At 44.1% G+C, this 20,570-nt stretch overlaps 1 protein-coding gene across 1 annotated transcript in view; it reads right to left on the reverse strand.

The window, feature by feature from the left end:
• Positions 1-20,570, reverse strand: part of LOC140133370 (prostatic acid phosphatase-like) — a 44,312-nt gene that overhangs the window by 19,255 nt on the left and 4,487 nt on the right. The window contains exons 2-5 of the mRNA XM_072153477.1: positions 19,597-19,692; positions 8,263-8,349; positions 6,492-6,644; positions 5,066-5,164 (exon numbers count right to left, since the gene is read on the reverse strand). Of these exons, the coding sequence (XP_072009578.1) occupies positions 5,066-5,164; positions 6,492-6,644; positions 8,263-8,349; positions 19,597-19,692 (435 nt within the window). The remainder of the gene's footprint in view (positions 1-5,065; positions 5,165-6,491; positions 6,645-8,262; positions 8,350-19,596; positions 19,693-20,570) is intronic.

A 20,570-nucleotide genomic window follows, 5' to 3' on the forward strand; every position in this document is an offset into this window, starting at 1 on the left:
TTTTGAAGGTGGGGAGTGAAAAATGGACATGAAAAAACAGGAAAGGGCCCGTAACCGGTTAATCCCCTTCCCTCCGGTACTTGAAGAAGATGAAGTCGCCGCTCTGAACGCACTTGGTGCAGGTCAGAGCGGCGACTTCATCTTCTTCGATGGGAGGGACACGGGGAGGCAAGTACCGGGTGGGGGGGGGGGGGGAATGGAGTGTCCCTGACTGGGCTCAGTGCGGTAGGAGCTTGGGACCCCTCGGTACACAGGACGCGTTCATAGAGAAAACACGTCTCCCAGCTTGGGGCTTTCCTTGCACTGGGAGACGCCGTGACATTTGAATCTGAATAATGATATTTTGTAAGCGCATTTTGTGTGGAAAACTTGATGCGGCCCAGCCTTACCCAGAATCTACCTCCAACGGCCCCCAGGTAAATTGAGTTTGAGACCCCTGGTCTAGGTGAAGGATGAGCAGGCAGTGTGAGCCCCTTGGAGGTGCTGACCTCCATATAAATGAGTAATTCTTGGCATTTAAGATAAATTGCAGGTGCCATCACTGTGCATAAAGTGGTGGATGATGTACATCAATTAATAGGGGGCTACTACATATTATGTGATATGAGATCTCTCCACTGTACTACTGGACAGCCAGGCCCCCTTTAAATAATCTGAGTAGTATTTAAAGAGATACCTTTTACAGTGGGAGAAGGGGGGCTGTGGGACTGGCTGCTTATTTGGGAGGGGAGGGGCACCATAAATTTTTTCACCTCAGGTAGAAGATAGGCTAGATGCACCCTGGGTTAAAGAGATAAGATGCAATGGAATTGGGTCAAGTCCTCAGGTGAGGTGTGAACTTGACAGCATGAAGGAAACTTTCTCTTCAGTCAGGGAATTGAAGTTGGTTAAGCGGGAGGGGCATTGGATATCCTAGGTGGGTTGCAGGGATTGAAGGTTGAAACTTTCCCTCATCCTGTCTATTTTGTTTTTATCGTGTGAGGCAAAGTCCTCTGATGAATTGAGAGGATTAAAGGTAGAAAATAATTGTCTAGAGCTGTGAGATTGTGAAGACATCAGATTAATGAAAAAGTGATAAAATACACAGATGTGTTAATGCAGTTTTAGCGCATTAGGTAAAAACATTAAAAACGCAATATTGACAGCAATGTAATTAGGCAGATCTCAACTGTTGTGATGCGTTGGAAAATGCAGGTGTTAATGCCACGTGAGACTGCACCCACAGGGGATCTGCAAATTCCAGGTCTGAAAAAAATTGTGGTGTTGTAGAATGGGGATGAAGTTTCTACCTCCTTGCATAAAGATATGGAAATGACAGGTAGAAGATTCTCAGAGAGTTTGAAGATGTCCAGATGTTTGAGATTCCTACGTTGGTATATAGGGTGTGTGAATCCAGAATGGTAGAGAAGTGAGTAAGTTGTGATCAGACCGTTAGGAATGTAGTGTTGGACCAACTGACTAGGGAACAGAGGTGGGTGAAAATTAGTTCAAGCTTCCATCATCCGCATACCTCACAACTTTTGTAGTTGCAAAGGAGGGAAAAAAGATAGGATATTTTTTACTTAAGTTACACTTTTTGCCATGCCTCTTACTCCCCTCTCCCACAGTATAATTTTCTCTTAGTGTTCACCATCCCTGTCACATTATGGTCTCCTCATATTGTGCCCTCTGTCAGGGGCCGGCTATATACTAAAGGGGGCTGGCTGGCTATATACTAAAGGGGGCTGGCTATATACTACAGGGGGCTGGTGGCTATATACTACACGCGGGGTGGCATTATACTACACAGGGATGGCTGGCTATATACTACACGGGGCTGGATATATACTAAAGGGGGCTGGCTATATACTAAAGGGGGCTGGCTGGCTTTATACTAAAAGAGGCTGGCTGGCTTTATACTAATGGGGGCTGGCTACATACTATACAAGGCTAGCTATACACTCAAGGGGACCTGCTGGCTATAAACTACACAAGGCTGCCTGTATAATAAAGGGTTCTGGCTGGTTATATACTTCAGGGGGCTGGTTATATACTACAAGGGGCTGGCTACATACTACAGGGGCTTGGCAATATACTACTGGGGGGCTGACTATATACTACAGGGGGAGCAGACAGGGTTTATACTACAGGGGGAAGGCTGGCTATATACTACAGGGGGGAGGCTGGCTATAAACTACAGGGGGCTGGCTATATACTAAAGGGGGCTGGGTATATACAACAGATGGCTGGCTGGCTATATACTAAAGGGGGATGGCTGGCTAAATACTACAGGGGGCAGGCTGTATACTACAGGGGGATGGATGGCTCTATATTAAAGGGGGATTGCTGGCTATACACTAAGGGGGGCTTGGTATATACTACAGGTGGCTGGCTATATATTAAAGGGGGGATAGCTGGCTATATACTACAGGGGTCCGGCTGGCTCTATACTACAGGAGGCTGGCTCTATACTAAAGGGAGATTGCTGGCTACATACTACAGGGGGCTGGATGGCTATATACTAAAGGGGGTGGCTGGCTATATAATACAGGGGGCAGCTATATACTAAAGGGGGATGGCTGGCTATATACTAAATGGGGGTGGCTGGCTATATACTAAAGGGGGCTGGCTATATACTAAACAGGGATGCCTATATACTACAGGGGGCTGGCTATATACTAAAGGGGGATGGCTGGCTATATACTAAAGGGGCATGAGGAGAGAAAAAGAACTGGACCGCACATCCACACATCACACAATGATCTACTGCCGCTAGGCTACAATATATATAACGAACTCGAGGTTCTTAGTAACATTTTGATCAAATTGTATAAGCCCACCAACCACTTCAAGGTGACCTCTTTTTGGTGGGTCCCTATGCTATTGTGTGCAGCATCTCATGGCGTCCACCACCTCTGCAGCACAGCGCCGGCAGGGACCAAGACCTGGTTGCCCCCCAGCACCCGTACTGGCAGGCATAGCCCCCATGGCTCCAGGCCCGGGTCCCAACCAGCACCGCACAACAGAAGCAGTGAACGCCATGCAACACCGCAATTTTAAAATTAGCAGGAGACTGCATATAGGGACCGCCTACTTCCTCTCAGCCAGTGTCTGAGACCACATGGAACAGTGAGTATTCAACACCTGTTCACACATGGTGAGCCTTTTTTCCTGTTCACATGGTGCGGTGTTGCATGGCGTCCGCCACTTCTGTGGTGCGGTGCTGGTGGGGGCCCGGGCCCGGAGCCATGGGGGCTATGCCTGTCAGTATGGGTACTAGGGGGCAACTGGGTCTTGGTCCCTGCCGGCGCTGTGCTGCGGCGGTGGTGCACGCCATGTGATGCTGCACATAATAGCGTAGGGACCCACCATAAAGAGGTCACCGTGAAGTGGTTGGTGGGCTTATACAATTTGATCAAAATGTAACTAAGAACTTTGAGTTCGTTATATAATGTAGCCTAGCGGCAGTAGATCATTGTGTGATGTGTGGATGTGCGGTCCAGTTCTTTTTCTCTCCCCATGTTGGTTTATATATTAAAGGGGGCTGACTGGCTATATACTAAAGAGGGATGACTGGCTATATACTACAAGCAGCTGGATGACTATATACTAAAGGGGATGGCTGTCTATATACTAAAGGCTAGTTTTATACTACAGGGGGCTGGCTATATGCTACCGGTGGCTGGCTATATACTAAATGGGGATGGCTATATACTTCAGGGGGCTGTCTGGCTATATACTAAAGGGGATGGCTGGCTGTATACTACAGGGGGATGGCTGGCTATATATTACAGGGGGCTGGCTGGCTGTATACTAAAGGGGGCTGGCTGGCTTTATACTATAGGGGGTTTGCTCGCTATATACTGGGAGGCTATGACCAATGCATTTCCCGCCCTCGGCTTAAATTCGAGTCAACAGGTGTTCGAAGTTTGTAGTGGTAAAATTTGGTGCCTTGGGTTATACTTGGGTCAGCTTATACTTGTGTATATATGGTATGCATTGCTTTAGAGAGCACTGTAATCAATGTGTTGTCCCTGACAGGCAGAAGTTATGACTGTACCATCTCCCAGCTGCTGTGTTTGAGTTAGGTTGATTAGTCCTGTCTGGACAGTTCAGGAAGCTTCTTGTTATGTGTTTATGAATGACAGCCTGCATGCAACCCAGCTTTCCCAAGTTCCTGAACTTTATAATTGTTTTTAAACAAAACCACTCAGATCCACAGGGAGTAAACAAGTTTTGTTTTGCATCAGTGTAGCTACAGCATTCTCATGGTATGTTTAGTTCACAATACATAAAAACAAATGGTAGATTTTCTTTAACTCTTTTGGCATCTGAAGGACACATATAGGGACACATTTACTAAGGGTCCGTCAGACACATTTCCGTCAGGTTTCCAGAATATTTGCCCTGAATTGCACAGGGGTTTTTGGCGCATGTGATTGGATTTTAGCGCATCGGTGCCGGCTTTCATGCAACACAAATCAGGGGGTGTGGCTGTCAGACAACCCAACTGATTTGGACAAACCGCAGAATTAAAAATTCAAATTGTGTCGCAAGACACGCACTCAAATACACCGGGAAGAAGAAGGTGAACTCCGGCGGACCTCAGCGGGAAGCGACACATGCAGGAAATTGGACTCACGATCTTAGTGAATCACGGCAGCCCCGAATCCTCGTCGGACAACGCACCTCGGGGATTGTGACGGGATGGGTAAGTAAATGTGCCCCATAGAGTTGATGTCCCAAGGCAAACCTGCAGCCACCTGGGACAGCGTGACAGAACTTGAAATCCAGGACTGTTTCACCATATCCATGATGGTTGGGAGGTGTGGATGAGACAGTTTGCTAAATCTGGGGCAGAATAATACCGTCTAGTCTAACTGTGCATTGTTTAACTTGTGATACTGTTTGCTGATTAATCTGCCGCAGTGTGTGAAGGCAGTCCATATGAAATTTAAAGAGAATTCCTTAAAACATGTGATGGTCAAATCTACAACTGCTCATCTAAATACAGCAGGGTACAACTAAACTATAAGTAAAAGTTAAACCATCTTTTTCTATTAAGATTAGATAGTATATAACTTACCTTATACGGCTCGAGAAGACTCCTAAACTCTTTTGATGTATATGTTTCAATTTGCAGTTGGTTGTACCGAGGACAATTTTTTAGGGGCATGGCAAGCAGCTGAAATAAAAAAAAGCATTACAGTTATCTGCTACATCCATTACCTACAAAACAATTGCATTCTGAGTCTAGTTTAAAGGGAATTTGAATCTGAAATAGAAAAAAAACTGTAAACTACACATGAAAGACCAACAGTCATGACTGTACTATTTGTCACTCAACTTTTCACACACTTTTCTTGAGTGGATCCACAAATGCAAATGAATGAGAAATCTTCATTTTTCTTAGTGCAAGTTTAGGTGCATCCTCTATTGGCCAGTGGTAACAGGATATTTTAAATCAAGACTTAGAGAGGGTGCATTAGACATTGCACCCATACCCACAATACTCTGAAATGCTTGTTTCTAAGTAGAATTTATTTTCTCTTCATTAAGTCCACAGACATCTCATGAAAGGTATTTTTATGATACAGGGCACCTCACCTACAAGCCGTTACTCAAAGAGACTCCCCTTAAAAAGATAATCAGCTCCTAAATTTGCTGAACTCGCAGAAATTACATTTTTTGTAATAAATACTAAGTTATTTGATGTATTGGAGTCGTGATACTCGTTCTAAAGATCGATCAGACCGAAATATAAGGTATATGCGTTCTGACACCAGAAGGAATCTAATGAAATATCACAACTACAAAAAGGTTGCTGTCATAAACCCTTACCCTGCACCACCAGCATCACAAATTTCCAACTGCAGAACTATTCATGCACCTGTAGACAAGTAGAAAGATGACCTGGTCAGAGGCTAGAAGAAGCGCTGTCTAGCGCGAAACGACCCGTCGCCTTGCCGCATACTGGTGTCCTGTATCGTCTGTGTATCCATCAATAAATTTTGAAGAGTTCCCGGGTGAGTCTCACCTCATCTTTCTACTTGTCTACACGTGACTGCTATGCCTCTTCGCTGGGCACCACCGGTGTCTTCATAATACTGCAGCGGATGCCACCAGAGACTCCATCCACATTGATATCCGCCAATAATTTAAAGCTATAGTGCGTATGAGAGTAGTGCCAGTGCCGCTTGCCCTTTTTTCTTTTTTTCTATTCATGCACCTGCCAAACATGTATGAGGTTTTCTAAAAAGGTTCTGGTACTAGGTTCGAGATGTAGGGATCACACAAAAATGCTAATTTGGCAAAAGTTATTAATTTTTGCACCAAAAAGTGGCGTGAAAATGTTTTAATACTTTTTCATACATTTTATGCCATAAACTGGTATAAGGTATATGATAAATTTGCCCCATAGTTACATTTATCGATTCCCCATACATTTAGTCTTTAGAATGGGTTAAGTACTTGTGTTTCACAAAACCATACAAAGAAATTCTGAAACTTACTTTGTCCTCTGTGAGAGGCACTGTATGGACTGGAATCGGTTTCCATGTCATATTTTTGTTCCAGATTTGCCTGCCAACTGGTGGATATAAACCAGCGAGGTTTGTCTGTGCACTCATTAATGTACGATCCATATCTGTGCTTCTCACGTAAACCTAAAAGCAGAACAAATCATTTCAGATTACTGTACATACATGAAGCTGCGTTGCCCCTCGGTCTGCAGAATTATGAGGCTTTGGCCCCAGACAGTACTGAATATTGTTTGTTTTGTTAAATGCAATTCTTATGACAATGTTAGTTTATAAATTAGTAGAATTTTAGATTTGTTCCATTATATACTGTATACAGGCAATTCCCAACTTCAGTACACCCAACTCATAGATACTCCCTAGTTACAAATGGACCTCTCTGCTCACAGTAACATCTGTGGGAGCTCTTTGTAAACTGGTAAATTATTGATCTTTGGCCCTAGCTTGTAATGGTCAACATAAGAGTTATTAAATGGATCTGCAATAAAGATCCATTGTTAATTCTTCTTTCCGTGACATCCCAAAATCATGAAAATGCTATCATCACAGGGACAAAAAAAATCTTTGCCTGAAGTTTCACTTACAAAATATTCCAGTTCGGACTTACATACAAATTCTTACTTACATACAACTTAAGGACATTCAGAACCTATCTGGTACATAACCTAGGAAATATCTGTACTAGACTTCTGGGCCTAATGCTGCCATTACTATTAGTTAACCTTCATTCTTAAAAAAAAAAAAAGTAAGAAATATCTTCACAACCAGATTCAAGTGTAATTTTCTAATGTTGGGTGTCATCAGTAATTTTGGATAGGGGTATTCTTTTAACTTCTACTCTATCCTAGCAAATGAAAATAACTGAAATGCAGCATTTCATTGTTCTACAGCTGGTTCCCTATTATATATTAAGTAAGTTCACCTAACTTTTGATGTGAATTTGGGCATGTGAGTGGGGCTTATCTGCCGATGTCACACCTGTAGCAAACAACAAACCACAGGTCCACAGAATACTGCACATCCTATGAGCAGGAAGCCTAATGCACAGAGAATAGTTAGAGAAATCTGCTCCAACAATCCAAGGGTTGGTTCGGACCAGTATTTGGCCTATGTTAGGGTTTGCTATGTCGGAGGATGCATGTTCAGCCATTCTTCAAATATTTTTTCCCCTTGAATCACTGCTGTTTTCTCCACAAGACAACCAAATATCCAATTAGGATGTCTTAGAGGTGACTGCTGTGGTAGACCTGGCCTGTCCATGGACTGCATTATTTGACAGCCATTTTTTTGAATGGCCTACATTTTAAAGTGTGTTCCACTTTTAGCAGATGAAGGATATAATTTCTATAACTCATATATTTCCCAATACAACTTCTATATCAATTTCTCACAGATGTCAAGATCATTGCTTGCTGTTATTCAATAGAAACCATAATAACCATATCCTGGTGAAGAAGAATCAGCCCTGGTCATGTGACAATCACAAATGTGCAAGGAAAGTTACATGACACAGCTTCAACTGTAATGTCCTGGTGTAGTTTTGGGTAAAAACCTGCAAACATTCACTCTGCCATTCACCACATGGCATGAAGTTGGCATAGACGCCAGAATAATCTCAATTGCGATTATTTCAGTGCTTCTATTCCAGATGACTGGTGTAGAAAAACTGATAACTATCCCCTATAAGGCACTTAAAAATGGATATCACAAACAAGGGTTTTCTGGGAAGCAAATATATATTTACCTCATGACGACTGTAAGTCTCATTCAGAAATCCAGAATATCTCTTCCTCATATACTTTCCCAGTTCAAAGTGTTGCTCCATGCCAAGCTGTTAATTGGGAGAGACAAGTATTGATTCATGTTTATGTTATTATTATTTGATGATGTTTGTACAGGATTAGAAGACCACATTGTACTGTAAGAGAAAAGTCATAGACTGACATTTTAATAATATCCACCTTTTTCCAGATTCCTCCCTACTGTGTTTATGGATCCATTCACTACCTGCTCTATTATTGAAACCTAGTCAGAACCGATCAGAAATTAAAGGGCACCCAGACCTCTGTTTTTTTTAGGTTGTAGTTACCCTTTAAGTTCAACTATTAATTCTAGAATGTAGATTCGTGAATGAGTTCTGCCTCCCACTTTTCCTTTTTGTTTCACAAGAGTATCTCATATTTACCAAGTCATTTCCACAGTGATATTATAATGCAGTCATGTTTAGGCCACAGCAGAATCCTGTTCATTTGAATGGTACCTTTTTATGCCAGTTGTCTTACCCACAATAATAAAAGTGGGCCATTGTCTATATTTAAAAAAACAAAAACACAATTTGACATTTAATTTATACAGTGAAGATCATAAAAAGATTACAATGTTTATATTTATTTTCAGGTTCACTTTTTCTATACAAAAAATATGAAAATAGTTTATTTTTTACATTAGACAATGACCCATTTTTATTATTGTGGGTAAGACAATTGACATAAAATGGTACCACCCAAGTGAACAGGATTTTTGCTGTGCCCTAAACATTTAAACGGTTAACACCCAGCACCGATTGCTGTTTTTTTTTACCAAGGAGGGGTCTGGTTCGGGTAGCCAGGTTTTAAAAATTCGAGTTCGAACTTGGCTGACAATGGCCCACTTTTATTATTGTGGGTAAGACAACTGGCATAAAAAGGTACCATTCAAATGAACAGGATTTCTGCTGTGCCCTAAACATGACTGCATCATGGTATGACTGTGGAAATGACTTGGTAGTGTCAAAGTGGGAGGCAGAACTGATTCACAAATCTACATTCTAATAGTTGAACTTAAAGGGTAACTACAATCTAACAACCAACCGGTTCTGCTTAGGTCTGGATCCATAAACCCAGTAGGGAGGAATCTGGAAAAAGGTGGATATTATTAAAATGTTAGTCTATGACTAGAGATGAGCGAACATGCTCGTCCGAGCTTGATGCTCGGTCGAGCATTAGGGTACTCGAAACTGCTCGATGCTCGGACGAATACTTCGCCCGCTCGAGAAAATGGCAGCTCCCGCCGTTTTGCTTTTTGGCGGCCAGAAACAGAGCCAATCACAAGCCAGGAGACTCTGCACTCCACCCAGCATGACGTGGTACCCTTACACGTCGATAGCAGTGGTTGGCTGGCCAGATCAGGTGACCCTGGGATAGACTAGCCGCTGCCCGCGCTGCTCGGATCATTCTGTGTCTGGATGCCGCTAGGGAGAGAGCTGCTGCTGGTCAGGGAAAGCGTTAGGGTGTTCTATTAGCTTACTGTTAGGCAGGAGTGATTCTCCAAGAACCCAACAGCCCTTCTTAGGGCTACAATAACGTTATACTTTTTTTTTTTTATTTGCAGCTAGTACCATATTGTGAGGAATTTGCAGGGGGACTTGCTACCGTTGTGTTTAGCTCTTAGTGACACACATATCCACCTCAAACACCAAAGTGGGAAAATTTATTAGGGGTTTGATTTCAATTAGGCACAGTCTGCCATTTACTTTTTATTTTACGTTTATTTTTTTAATAACTCAGTGTCATCTCATCTTGCATAGTAGTGTGCTTTCATACTTGGCTAGAAAATAGCCATAGGAGAATCCAAACGGCTTACTTACGCCTACAGTAGCGTTATATATATTTGATTTCTGGTTGATCTGCTGGTGGCTGTACTTGCTGCAGTGCATCTACTAGCAAATTGAGAGCAATTTGTAGTGAGACTTGCGACCACTGTGTTTTGCGCTTAGTGACGCACATATCCATTGCAAAGACCGAAGTGGGAAAATTTATTAGGGGTTGGATTTCAATTAGGCACAGTCTGCCATTTCCTTTTTTATTTTACGTTTATTTTGTTTAATAACTCAGCGTCATCTCATCTGGCATAGTAGTGTGCTTTCATACTTGGCTAGAAAATAGCCATAGGAGAATCCAAACGGCTTACTTACGCCTACAGTAGCGTTATATATATTTGATTTCTGGTTGATCTGCTGGTGGCTGTACTTGCTGCAGTGCATCTACTAGCAAATTGTGAGCAATTTGTAGTGAGACTTGCGACCGCTGTGTTTTGCGCTTAGTGACGCACATATCCATTGCAAAGACCGAAGTGGGAAAATTTATTAGGGGTTGCATTTCAATTAGGCACAGTCTGCCATTTACTTTTTATTTAACGTTTATTTTTTTAATAACTCAGTGTCATCTCATCTTGCATAGTAGTGTGCTTTCATACTTGGCTAGAAAATAGCCATAGGAGAATCCAAACGGCTTACTTACGCCTACAGTAGCGTTATATATATTTGATTTCTGGTTGATCTGCTGGTGGCTGTACTTGCTGCAGTGCATCTACTAGCAAATTGAGAGCAATTTGTAGTGAGACTTGCGACCGCTGTGTTTTGCGCTTAGTGACGCACATATCCATTGCAAAGACCGAAGTGGGAAAATTTATTAGGGGTTGGATTTCAATTAGGCACAGTCTGCCATTTCCTTTTTTATTTTACGTTTATTTTGTTTAATAACTCAGCGTCATCTCATCTGGCATAGTAGTGTGCTTTCATACTTGGCTAGAAAATAGCCATAGGAGAATCCAAACGGCTTACTTACGCCTACAGTAGCGTTATATATATTTGATTTCTGGTTGATCTGCTGGTGGCTGTACTTGCTGCAGTGCATCTACTAGCAAATTGTGAGCAATTTGTAGTGAGACTTGCGACCGCTGTGTTTTGCGCTTAGTGACGCACATATCCATTGCAAAGACCGAAGTGGGAAAATTTATTAGGGGTTGCATTTCAATTAGGCACAGTCTGCCATTTACTTTTTATTTAACGTTTATTTTTTTAATAACTCAGTGTCATCTCATCTTGCATAGTAGTGTGCTTTCATACTTGGCTAGAAAATAGCCATAGGAGAATCCAAACGGCTTACTTACGCCTACAGTAGCGTTATATATATTTGATTTCTGGTTGATCTGCTGGTGGCTGTACTTGCTGCAGTGCATCTACTAGCAAATTGTGAGCAATTTGTAGTGAGACTTGCGACCGCTGTGTTTTGCGCTTAGTGACGCACATATCCATTGCAAAGACCGAAGTGGGAAAAATTATTAGGGATTGGATTTCAATTAGGCACAGTCTGCCATTTCCTTTTTTATTTTACGTTTATTTTGTTTAATAACTCAGCGTCATCTCATCTGGCATAGTAGTGTGCTTTCATACTTGGCTAGAAAATAGCCATAGGAGAATCCAAACGGCTTACTTACGCCTACAGTAGCGTTATATATATTTGATTTCTGGTTGATCTGCTGGTGGCTGTACTTGCTGCAGTGCATCTACTAGCAAATTGTGAGCAATTTGTAGTGAGACTTGCGACCGCTGTGTTTTGCGCTTAGTGACGCACATATCCATTGCAAAGACCGAAGTGGGAAAATTTATTAGGGGTTGCATTTCAATTAGGCACAGTCTGCCATTTACTTTTTATTTAACGTTTATTTTTTTAATAACTCAGTGTCATCTCATCTTGCATAGTAGTGTGCTTTCATACTTGGCTAGAAAATAGCCATAGGAGAATCCAAACGGCTTACTTACGCCTACAGTAGCGTTATATATATTTGATTTCTGGTTGATCTGCTGGTGGCTGTACTTGCTGCAGTGCATCTACTAGCAAATTGTGAGCAATTTGTAGTGAGACTTGCGACCGCTGTGTTTTGCGCTTAGTGACGCACATATCCATTGCAAAGACCGAAGTGGGAAAAATTATTAGGGATTGGATTTCAATTAGGCACAGTCTGCCATTTCCTTTTTTATTTTACGTTTATTTTGTTTAATAACTCAGCGTCATCTCATCTGGCATAGTAGTGTGCTTTCATACTTGGCTAGAAAATAGCCATAGGAGAATCCAAACGGCTTACTTACGCCTACAGTAGCGTTATATATATTTGATTTCTGGTTGATCTGCTGGTGGCTGTACTTGCTGCAGTGCATCTACTAGCAAATTGTGAGCAATTTGTAGTGAGACTTGCGACCGCTGTGTTTTGCGCTTAGTGACGCACATATCCATTGCAAAGACCGAAGTGGGAAAATTTATTAGGGGTTGGATTTCAATTAGGCACAGTCTGCCATTTACTTTTTATTTTACGTTTATTTTTTTAATAACTCAGTGTCATCTCATCTTGCATAGTAGTGTGCTTTCATACTTGGCTAGAAAATAGCCATAGGAGAATCCAAACGGCTTACTTACGCCTACAGTAGCGTTATATATATTTGATTTCTGGTTGATCTGCTGGTGGCTGTACTTGCTGCAGTGCATCTACTAGCAAATTGTGAGCAATTTGTAGTGAGACTTGCGACCGCTGTGTTTTGCGCTTAGTGACGCACATATCCATTGCAAAGACCGAAGTGGGAAAAATTATTAGGGATTGGATTTCAATTAGGCACAGTCTGCCATTTCCTTTTTTATTTTACGTTTATTTTGTTTAATAACTCAGCGTCATCTCATCTGGCATAGTAGTGTGCTTTCATACTTGGCTAGAAAATAGCCATAGCAATAGGATAGCATCGTTTGGTTTTAAAAACTAAAAAACACAAAAAAAAACGAAAAAACACAAAAAAAAGTAAAAAAAAAATTAAAGTTATAACTTTCATTTTCAAAATGTTTAACCCGAGGGCTAGGGGTAGAGGACGAGGGCGGGGACGTGGGCGTCCAACTACTGCAGGGGTCAGAGGCCGTGGTCCTGGGCGGGGTGAGACACCACCTGCTTATGAGGGAGCAGGGGAACGCCGCAGAGCTGCACTCCCTAGGTTCATGTCTGAAGTTACTGGGACTCGTGGTAGAGCACTGTTGAGGCCAGAACAGTGCGAACAGGTGATGTCGTGGATTGCCGACAATGCTTCGAGCAATTTGTCCACCAGTCAGTCTTCCACGCAGTCCACCCATGTCACCGAAATCGGCACTCCTCCAGCTCCTGCACCTCAGCCTCCTCCCCCCCAGTCTGCCCCCTCCCAGGAAAATTTGCCATTTGAACCGGCATACTCTGAGGAACTGTTTTCTGGACCCTTCCCACACTCACAAACCACTTGTCCGGTTGCTGCTGAGCAATTTTCCGATGCCCAGGTTTTCCACCAGTCGCAGTCTGTGGGTGATGATGACCTTCTTGACGTAGTGGAAGAAGTGTCTAAAGAGGTGTCCGACGATGAGGAGACACGGTTGTCAGACAGTGGGGAAGTTGTTGTCAGGGCAGGAAGTCCGAGGGGGGAGCAGACTGAGGGATCGGAGGATGATGAGGTGACAGACCCAAGCTGGGTTGATAGGCCGGGTGAACACAGTGCTTCTGAGACAGAGGAGAGTCCTCGACCAGAACAGGTTGGAAGAGGCAGTGGTGGGGCCAGACGGAGAGGCAGGGCCAGAGCTGGTGCATCAGCGCCAAATGTGTCAACTAGTGAAGCTCCCGTGGAGAGGGCTCTTGCGGCGAGGGCTAGATTTTCAGAAGTCTGGAGGTTCTTTAAGGAAACACCGGATGACCGACGGACTGTGGTGTGCAACATTTGCCAAACCAGGCTCAGCAGGGGTTCCACCACTACTAGCTTAACTACCACCAGTATGCGCAGGCATATGAATGCTAAACACCCCACTCAGTGGCAACAAGCCCGTTCACCTCCGGCCGTGCACACCACTGCTCCTTCCCCTGTGTCAGCTGATAGTCAGCCCCCTGCCCAGGACCCTGCCACAAAAACCCCATCGTCGCCTCCACGATCCTCCACAGCATCCACCAGCGTTCAGCTCTCCATACCCCAGACGCTGGAGCGGAAACGCAAATATAGTGCAACCCACCCGCACACCCAAGCCCTTAATGTCCACATCTCCAGATTGCTTAGCCTGGAGATGCTGCCCTATAGGCTAGTAGAGACCGAGGCCTTTCGCAACCTCATGGCGGCGGCCGCCCCTCGGTATTCGGTCCCCAGCCGCCACTACTTTTCCCGATGTGCCGTCCCAGCCCTGCACCAGCACGTGTCAGACAACATCATCCGTGCCCTGACCAACGCCGTTTCTGACAAGGTCCACCTGACCACGGACACGTGGACGAGTGCTGCCGGGCAGGGCCACTATATATCGCTGACGGCACATTGGGTTAACTTGGTGGAGGCTGGGACCGAGTCTGACCCTGCGGCTGGTCATATACTGCCGACGCCGAGGATTGCGGGGCCTACCTCGGTCCAGGTGTTTCAGGCCTACTATGCCTCCTCCTCCTCCCACCCCTCCTCCACCTCCTCCTCCTCCGAATTACCATCCGTGGGCATGGCGCCATCAGTCGGTAGCTCTAGGCACAGCAGCAGTGCCGTCGCTAAGCGACAGCAGGCGGTGCTCAAACTGCTGAGCCTAGGCGATAAAAGGCACACCGCCCAAGAGCTATTACAGGGCATCACGGCGCAGACTGATCTGTGGCTGGCACCGCTGAACCTGAAGCCAGGCATGGTCGTGTGTGACAACGGCCGTAACCTGGTGGCGGCTCTGCAACTCGGCAGACTGACACATGTGCCATGCCTGGCCCATGTGTTAAATCTGATAGTTCAGCGTTTCCTCAAGACATACCCCAATCTGTCTGATTTGCTCACGAAATTGCGCCGCATCTGTGCGCATTTCAGGAAGTCCAGCACAGATGCTGCCACTCTCAGGGCAGCGCAGCGCCGCCTCCAGCTGCCCGCTCACCGACTGTTGTGCGACGTGCCCACGAGGTGGAATTCAACACTGACCATGTTATCCAGAGTTTACCAGCAGCGCCGAGCCATTGTAGACTGCCAGATGTCAACTTCCACCAGAACTGGTAGTCAGGTCAGTCAGCTTCCTCAAGTCTACAATGAGGAGTGGACGTGGATGTCTGATATCTGTCAGGTGCTGAGTAGCTTTGAGGAGTCAACACAGATGGTCAGTGGCGATGCCGCCATCATCAGCCTCACCATCCCGCTGCTTGGCCTGTTGAAAAACTCTCTGATCAGCATGAAGTCGGAAGCTTTGCGCTCGTCACAAGAGACTGGGGAAGAAGATTCCCTTGTTGATAGCCAAAGCACCCTTAGGTCTGTTTCTCAGCGCATATCGGAGGAGGTGGAGGTGGAGGAGGATGAGGAGGAAGAGGAGGAGAATGTTGGCGAGACACAAGAGGGGACCATTGTTGAGTCCTTCACTGTTCAGCGTGTATGGGCAGAAGAAGAGGAGTTGGAGGAGTTGGAGGAGGAGGAAATGGACAGTCAGGCCAGTGAGGGGAGTGAATTCTTACGCGTTGGTACTCTGGCGCATATGGCAGATTTCATGCTAGGCTGCCTATCCCGTGACCCTCGCGTTCAAAGAATTTATTCCAGCACCGATTACTGGGTGTTCACTCTCCTGGACCCACGGTACAAGCAAAATCTTTCCACTCTCATCCCTGGAGAGGAAAGGAGTGTGAGAATGCACACTGGTTCACAAGCTGAAACAGTATTTCCCTTCTGACAGCGCTAGCGGCAGAGTGCGTAGTTCTGCGGGACAAGTAGCGAGGGAGAGTAGGCGAGCAGGCAGCTTGTCCAGCACTGGCAAGGGTACGCTTTACAAGGCTTTTGCCAGCTTTATGTCACCCCAGCAAGACACTGTCACCTGTCCCCAGTCTCGGCAGAGTAGGGCTGATCTTTACAGAAAGATGGTGAGGGAGTACGTAGCTGACCATACCATCATCCTAAATGATCACACAGCTCCCTACAACTACTGGGTTTCAAAGCTGGACATGTGGCACGAACTTCCGCTGTACGCCTTGGAGGTTCTTGCCTGCCCTGCCGCTAGCGTCTTGTCCGAGCGGGTTTTCAGTGCAGCTGGTGGCATCATCACCGATAAGCGTACACGCCTGTCGACTGACAGCGCTGACAGGCTGACGCTTATTAAGGTGAATAAAGCATGGATTTCTCATAATTTCCAATCTCCACCAGGTGAAGGAAGCTCAACCTGAATAATTTATCCACTCCTCCTCCTCCTCATTTTCCTCCTTCTCCTCCTCTTTGTACAGTAAAGCAGAGGAAACTGGCTATTTTTTGACAGGGCCCACTGGCTCTAGCTATAGTACTTTATGCATTTAATTTTTCTGGAGGGCCACCTACCCGGTCCTCTGTTTTAAAAAATTTTTGGGAGTGCCACATACAGGCACTCAATCTATTCAATTTTTCTGGAGGGCCACCTACCCGGTCCTCTGTTTTAAACAATTTTTGGGAGTGCCACATACAGGCACTCAATCTATTCAATTTTTCTGGAGGGCCACCTACCCGCTCCTCTGGTTTGAAAACTTTTTTGGACTGCCACATACAGGCACTCAATCTATTCCATTTTACTGGAGGGCCACCTACCTGCTCCTCTGGTTTGAAAACTTTTTTGGACTGCCACATACAGGCACTCAATCTATTCCATTTTACTGGAGGGCCACCTACCTGCTCCTCTGGTTTGAAAACTTTTTTGGACTGCCACATACAGGCACTCAATCTATTCAATTTTTCTGGAGGGCCACCTACCCGCTCCTCTGGTTTGAAAACTTTTTTGGACTGCCACATACAGGCACTCAATCTATTTCATTTTACTGGAGGGCCACCTACCTGCTCCTCTGGTTTGAAAACTTTTTTGGACTGCCACATACAGGCACTCAATCTATTCCATTTTACTGGAGGGCCACCTACCTGCTCCTCTGGTTTGAAAAGTTTTTTGGACTGCCACATACAGGCACTCAATCTATTCAATTTTTCTGGAGGGCCACCTACCCGCTCCTCTGGTTTGAAAACTTTTTTGGACTGCCACATACAGGCACTCAATCTATTCCATTTTACTGGAGGGCCACCTACCTGCTCCTCTGGTTTGAAAACTTTTTTGGACTGCCACATACAGGCACTCAATCTATTTCATTTTTCTGGAGGGCCACCTACCCGCTCCTCTGGTTTGAAAACTTTTTTGGACTGCCACATACAGGCACTCAATCTATTTCATTTTTCTGGAGGGCCACCTACCTGCTCCTCTGGTTTGAAAACTTTTTTGGACTGCCACATACAGGCACTATCCAAATTAAATTGTCTCCATAGCAGCCTCCACACGTTGTCTCCATTGCTACCTCCAAACGAGGTGTGTCAGGCAGAAATTTGGGTTGTTTTCATGGATTCCACATCAAAGTTGTTAACTTTGTCGCCACCCTGCTGTGTAATCCACAAAATATACTGGCAAACTTTTATCATTTACCAATATTATTTCAGCGCTTCTTGCGCATCTGTTTACATTCCCCTCACCCGGCATATCCTAAACTTATAAGAACGCTACTACACTTGATCTTATACAAAAGGTTCTTAGAAGTGCTGTTTGGGGAGTAGCCTAGAGACAGGGGCTTGGATTGGCGAAAGCTCACCTGGCAGCGGAGCGCCAGCTCCATGCGCATCATGCGCTTCTTGTGCATCTGTTTACATTCCCCTCACCCGCCATATCCCAAACTTATAAGAACGCTACTACACTTGATCTTATACAATAGGTTCTTAGAAGTGCTGTTTGGGGAGTAGCTTAGAGACAGGGGCTTGGATTGGCGAAAGCTCGCCTGGCAGCGGAGCGCCAGCTCCATGCCAAGATCCAACTAACATAGTTTTAACTGCAGCACCTTTAATCTACTACTAGTTCACTGCCTCCATACATGGTCCCCTTATCAAACGAGCTGTGTCAGGCAGAATTTTGGGTTGTTTTCATGGCTTCCATGTTAACTTTGTCGCCACCCTGCTGTGTAATCCACAAAATATACTGGCAAACTTTTATCATGTACCGATATTATTTGAGCGCTTCTTGCTCACCTCCTTTGGTTCTTCTCTGCCACCCATTGGTTTGAAGCCTGAGTCCATTTAGAGTATGTCGCCATGCCACTCTCTAGCCTGCCGCTGCTGCCGCTGCCTCTGCATGCCATCCCCTATAGTGTCAGGGTCAATTATTGGATGTTTTACATGCTATCTAGCTTCATTCTGTCACTCTGTCATGGCCATGCTGTTGCCCATAGTTTTGGCATAATGGTGCGATTAAGCAGCCTCAGAGGCATCCATGCATGCTGCCCCTGCTGTTTCCTGTCCATTTCCGTGGTGTTTCCATCCTTTTCTGAGGTTCCCAGGTGTTTGGCCAAGCTTCCCTGTGCAGAGCCTTGGTCCCCTTGAAAAATGCTCGAGTCTCCCATTGACTTCAATGGGGCTCGTTATTCGAGACGAGCACTCGAGCATCGGGAAAAGTTCGTCTCGAATAACGAGTACCCGAGCATTTTAGTGCTCGCTCATCTCTATCTATGACCTTTCCCATACAATACAATGTGGCCTAGTGGATTTAATTTTTGTTTAAACTGCCTTTCAATGTATAATAAAAATCTATAAATAATTGCAGGAAGCATTTAAAATGTTTTTCCCCCTCCCAGCACCTAAACAACTAACTTATTTGCCATGGGAAGCTGTGGCACTAAATTGCTGCATAAGTAACACAAACTCAGAATGGAGCCCCTTTACAAAGCAATATTATTTCTTGCAAATGAAAGAAGATTTAAGAGGATGCCTGCTTCAGACAGTTTTTCAATTTTTTTTACTGCCAAGTTCCTTTAACAGTAATGACACAGGCTATAGCTCCTTATAGTGTAAAGGACTGGCTGGAGAAGGCCCGTTTGATGTCCCTCGTGCCTTCTTGGCGTGGAGGTGGCGTAAGTCGAGAAATAGTACACAGCCAGGAATTGCGACTATGCCTCCCCTTAAGCCACCTCCCTGCCAAGTGGGTGTGAGGGATGTGGAAAGGGCCTTACCCTGCTACTCCTGCACTCTAGCTATAGCCCACTTAGCATGGAGGTGTTGTAAGTAAAGAAATAGTCACAATTCCTAGCACACCAGGAATTGTGACTATTTCTAAAAAAGGCTTATATGTCAAAAAACTAGCATACATCTCCCCTCATTTGTTTTATGGTTTACATCAAAATTCACTTGCATATTTATGACACTGTTGACAAAAGTAAATAAGGCATAGAAAATGTTTTCATTTCATTTTTAAATGAAATAATGTTAATTATATTATGCATTTTTGTTAACCTCAGTGAGTTGTCCAAACCCATCAGGCCAAGAGTCTTCTTGATATTTGTCCTTAGGATATGTATAAGTCGGACTTCTATCACCATGCCGAAATACCTGTGAAATAATATGAAACCCTATTTAAATAATAATAATTATATAAATAAAACATATATAAAAGTACGTGCCACACACACACACATATATATATGTATATATATATATATATATATATATATATATATATATATATATATAGGTATATGTTTGGTTATTGCCTTCATCTGAGGGTCAAAGGCAAACATCAAAATGCACTTTGGAGGAGCATCCACTGTTACATTATCAGTCCGTATTAATTTAGATACTGTCAAATTACATTATTTTGCACTGTGGAATTAGCATATTGGTACATTTCTTTATGGGTTAAGTTTTTTAGAACCTCCTTTGATTTAATTTGTGTGTCTCAGTTTTGTAACTTATAAAAGCTCTATATTATATAGCATCCAGGTGTGTGTTTTATCTGGTAGGATGCATAGGTCTTGTGCTGCCCTTAGTGTATGATCTTATGCTTTGTTGTTTTTTTTCAGTTTACATTGCTGTTGGTTGCAGTTTTCCGTAGTTTAATGAAGTATTACATATGTAGTAAATCTTAACATCAAAATCAAGCATGATTAAACCAAGGGCTCTTAATCATAGACTCAGACTATGTTACTGTGGGAATCTCCTTATATTTGTTTTCCAAGGCCATCTTCCTTCTAAAATCAACTTTTAAAATTATGCTGTAGAGTCCTGTAGGGCTCGCTGTGCAGCATGCAGACGGCTCACTGGTACAGTCTATGTATAATGTCTGCACTCTCCCTGCTGCTGCCTACATGTACTGTATATTTAAAGCTAAATCTTTCCTTGCACTTAGTAAAGTATTTATTTTTACTTAGACTCTCACCGACATCATCCAGTCACATACTAGCAATCTGCCGGATGAGAAGAGAGCTGGA

This window comes from Engystomops pustulosus, chromosome 5 (genome assembly GCF_040894005.1).
Source record: "Engystomops pustulosus chromosome 5, aEngPut4.maternal, whole genome shotgun sequence".
In the NCBI taxonomy this organism is placed as follows: Eukaryota; Metazoa; Chordata; class Amphibia; order Anura; family Leptodactylidae; genus Engystomops; species Engystomops pustulosus.